The sequence below is a fragment of the Hipposideros armiger genome, unplaced genomic scaffold (genome assembly GCF_001890085.2).
Source record: "Hipposideros armiger isolate ML-2016 unplaced genomic scaffold, ASM189008v1 scaffold_32, whole genome shotgun sequence".
Classification (NCBI taxonomy): Eukaryota; Metazoa; Chordata; class Mammalia; order Chiroptera; family Hipposideridae; genus Hipposideros; species Hipposideros armiger.
This window is the reverse complement of record NW_017731382.1, coordinates 4,478,170-4,482,004: the sequence shown is the minus strand read 5'-3', so window position 1 is coordinate 4,482,004 and position 3,835 is coordinate 4,478,170. Positions and strand designations below refer to the sequence as shown.

The window sequence follows — 3,835 nt, the reverse complement described above, 5'->3', positions numbered from 1 at the left end:
TCTCTCTCTCTCTCTCTCTCTCTCTCTCTCTCTGTAGGCCCAGGGCCTGGCACGCAGGGAGTGGTCAGTGAAGGGACCTGTCCAGCAACAACGGAGGTACAAGAGTGAAAAGATGGGCCCCCATGCCTAGTGAATTTACCAGCGGATGCAGGACTTCTGAGGTTTTTACCGGTAGCATCCCTTTTCTTGTAACTTTAGAAAACCATTCATGCCTTCCCCTCAAGCTATATAACTGGGAGTAGCTGACCCCCTTCCTGGAGCCAGGGAGAGAGCTTATGATACCACTTGGGCAATCACAGCATTTCTTTGCTCTGGCCACTGACCAGTTGGGGGATGGGCACATGACCAAAGCCATCCAACGCGGCTTTCGCTAGTGGGAAGAGATGCTCTCTTTCTGCTGGGCGGTAAGCTAGTGGCTTGTAGCCCTGGAGCTAACAGGGGCCGCCTTTGCCAACCCAGAGGAGACCAGAGCAGAAAGACGGAGAAAGGAAGGCTGAGTCCTAAGACACTGTCTGAGCTCCTGGAGCAGGACATTCCCAAAGCAGTCTTTATGCTTGGACTTGTTTACATGAAAGGAGCCAATACACCCCCTTTCGTGCTGAAGTGGGTCCCCGCTTTCTGTCATTTACAGCCAGATGACTCTTGATGAATACAGATCGACAGACAAACAACAAAGCGATGACAGGGCAGTGAGTCACCGGTTTGAGGGGAAGCAGGAGGCCTCAGGGGCAGGGAAGAGGCAGCAGCTGGACCGGGAGCTCGGGAAGCCTTCCTGGATGAGGTCGCGTCTCAGTTGGAGCCTGTAGGCTGAGTGGCTTCAAGCTAAGGAGAGGGGTGGCAGACGCGAGAGAGACACGCTGCCCTGAGAAACTACCCTCAGACTAGAGCTGACCTGCACACGGAAGGGACATGCCGGCTCGTCTAATGGACAAGTGCAGAGGAGCCTGCTTCAGGAATGACTGGATCCAGGAGCTCGCCTTTAGGGGACACAGTGTAAGGGCTGTGTGTTGGTCCAGGCACTGATCAACGTATCAGGGCACCTGTCCTTGAGACTCTTCCAGTGGAGTTGGGAAAGGAGATAAAAATTTGTTCAATGATTTCTTTTTACTGAGGCCCTGTGATGAGCCAGTCCCTCGCCTCCCAGGCGGACATTAGCCCCAGTGGACATGGCCTCTGGGTGTTGGATGCCCAGGCCATTATCCATGGACCAAACACAGCAAAGAATGAAAAACGTGCACCTGAGGTATGGGTGTGGCATTGGGTGGGGAAGTGGGGGTGCCTGTAGACAGTTGCCTCTGTGTGTGCGCCCATGGAAGGCGTAAGTCCTATTCCATAATGGCCCTGCCTGGCTGATCAGCACCTCCCTCCATCCTTCTCTACCTTCCTCTCATCATCCCTCCCCAAGTGCCCCCATTCCCACCCTACTCCTGGTTTCTGGAAATGCCCCAGTGCTCACACTTCTTGTAAGGGAACTCAGTCCCTAGCAAGCACCATGTCTGGTATAGAATAAGCATTCCTTGCTGATTGGCCAGCAGAGGTCACCTGACCCCTGGGCTGGCCAATGGCATCCACTGGAGGACACCTGGCCCACAGCTGGCCAATGGTTTCCACCAGGACTTGGAGGGGAGAGATTTGTTCTCTGGAGGTTTAGCTAAGAAATCCTGAGATCAAGGCTGAGGCGGGAAGGTTCTAGAAAGGTCAGGTGGTAAAGAGGTTAGGAGGCCATGATAGGCCTTGAGGAATTCAGGTCTTGAGTGAGGAGAAAAGAGTGGGAGCCTTGATGGAAGGTGGTCCAGGAGGGAGTTGGGAGTGTGGCCTGGGCCCTGCTGGCTGCCTGAGTCCTGTTCCCATCAGCCCACCTCCCCTCAGCACCCTGAGGGGCCCAGGGGGATGCCCCTTCTGTCTGCCCCTAGCCACCCGCAGACCCAGCCTTGGCGCAGCCCAAGTGCTGACTCACGTTGGCCACACATCATGAGGCAAGGTCAACAAGGACGTTTATGGGACGTGACAGCACAGTGCAAGGGCTCCACTGGCTCCCTCCTGGCCTCGGTTGAAGCAAGTCTATCCATGGACCCTTTATTCAGAACCCCACCTCCCCCTGGGGACCCCACATCTGGGGTTCTATCCACTCAGGGGCAGTCTTCTGCAGCTTCCGGATCCCTGCTTTCAAGAGTCACAGCTTCCAGGTGGAAGGTTAACGTGGAAATGTCAACATCAGTGTGACTCACGTTGTCAGGGAAATTGTCGCTGGGCTGAGCAGCTTCTGAATGAGGAGCTGGGGAAGAGATGTGGCCAAAGGAATGCGTGAGCCACCTCACCTCGAATAATCAAGGCAATGTGGTTCACTGGGGACCAAGGCCACTCTCTCTGGCCACAGGCTTGCCAGGTGGATTGACTTTGTGTCTCCATCTCTGAGGCACCCTCCTTTCTCATCTGGACCATTACAGCAGCTCCCTGCTTCCCCCAAGTCCTCCCTTTACTTGGTCCCCAAACTGTCTTCAGCGACACTTTGAAATCCTGCTTAAACTCTCTGGGGGTGCCACAGCTCACTCCTCTAGGCTTCCTGGCTCTGAGAGACCCTGCCCTTGCTCATCAGTCCACTCCCTCTTGCTCCCTAGCATCCTACACACGGTCCTGAACAGGGCACCCTTGTTCCCACCTCAGGGCCTCTGCATTTGCTGTTCCCTCCACCTGCAATGCTGTTCCCTCCACCTGCAGCACTGTTCCCGCCACCTGCAGTGCTGTTCCCTCCACCCGCAATGCTGTTCCCTCCACCTGCAATGCTGTTCCCTCCACCTGCAGCGCTGTTCCCTCCACCTGCAATGCCATCCCCAGAGCTTTGCTTGGCTGGCCCCTTCTTCCCAGAGCCTTCTCTAATTGTCTGGTTATGGCAGCTTCTCCCTGAGCTGCCCAGGTTTTTTGTTGTTTTTTTGTTTTATTTTGTTTTACAGTGCTGGTGTTTCTTTGAAAAGCTTGATTGCTTTGCTTTATGAGTTGTCTCTGTTCCCTACTGGGCTATGACCCCCATGAGCAGGAAGTATTTATCTGTTTAGCTCATGGCTGTATCTCCAAGTGAGGGAGCATTTGAGGGCAAGAGTGGGACCACAGTCAGTGAAAAAAATGAATGAACTACTTCTTCTTAATACTTGAAAAATGGAAGAAGCTTAAAGTGGCTCCAGCATTATTTCTTGGGAAGAATCAGTAGACTGGGTGACTTAGGGGGGGATGGGTGAGAATAGGGGAGGGATATCATCATGTTCCAGAACCTTCCACGGAGGGCCAGCTTCATGGGCATGTGGCCTGGTCAGGCTATTCTAGTCATCCGAATTTTACAGGTGGCGGAAACAGGCCCAGTGACGGGTTAGGCCACTCAGGCGAGAAAGATCTGACGTGATGCCCTCTAACGCCCACTTTGCTGTGATGCCCCACTCACGCCCTCCCAGACTCTGGGAGATGGGAGACTCAGGGGGTCCAGGCTTACCTGCGTCCTCTGCCGGCTCCCCAGGGTCCCCATCGCTGTCTTCAGGCCCTGCCCCTCCTCCTGGACCAGCTGCCCCCAGGCTGACTCTCATCCTGTTGCTGTTGCCAATGGCTGCATCCTCCAGGAGGCAGGAGCTGATGTGGACTTTTTGGACCACGTTCCCCGTGTCCCCCTCGGTGTGAGGTCTTGGCGTGGGCATTCGAATTTCGAATGAAGCTTCTGAGCCAGCAGTGGTGGCAGAGGCTATGGGTCAGCCAAAGAGAGAGATGCCGGGAAGGGTGTGTGAGCAGCTGGGTGGTGGCCCAGAGCCGTACCCTTAGCCTGGCTTTTAAGTCCTCCATGGCCGACTCTCTC

At 54.9% G+C, this 3,835-nt stretch overlaps 1 protein-coding gene across 8 annotated transcripts in view; it reads right to left on the bottom strand.

Annotated features, from left to right (window-relative positions):
- The window catches only part of ZBP1 (Z-DNA binding protein 1), a 17,055-nt gene that overhangs the window by 5,091 nt on the left and 8,129 nt on the right, over positions 1 to 3,835 (bottom strand). For 4 of the 8 annotated variants that reach the window (XM_019637133.1, XM_019637132.1, XM_019637131.1 and 1 more), the window contains 2 exons: positions 3,482 to 3,724; positions 1,409 to 2,275 (listed from right to left, as the gene is read on the bottom strand). In XM_019637133.1, coding sequence (XP_019492678.1) covers positions 2,130 to 2,275; positions 3,482 to 3,724 — 389 coding nt within the window. In that variant the 3' untranslated portion in view covers positions 1,409 to 2,129. Of the gene's footprint in view, positions 1 to 806; positions 2,276 to 3,481; positions 3,725 to 3,835 lie in introns of those variants that run through there. The other 4 variants (XM_019637128.1, XM_019637130.1, XM_019637129.1 and 1 more) reach the window with 3 other exon arrangements.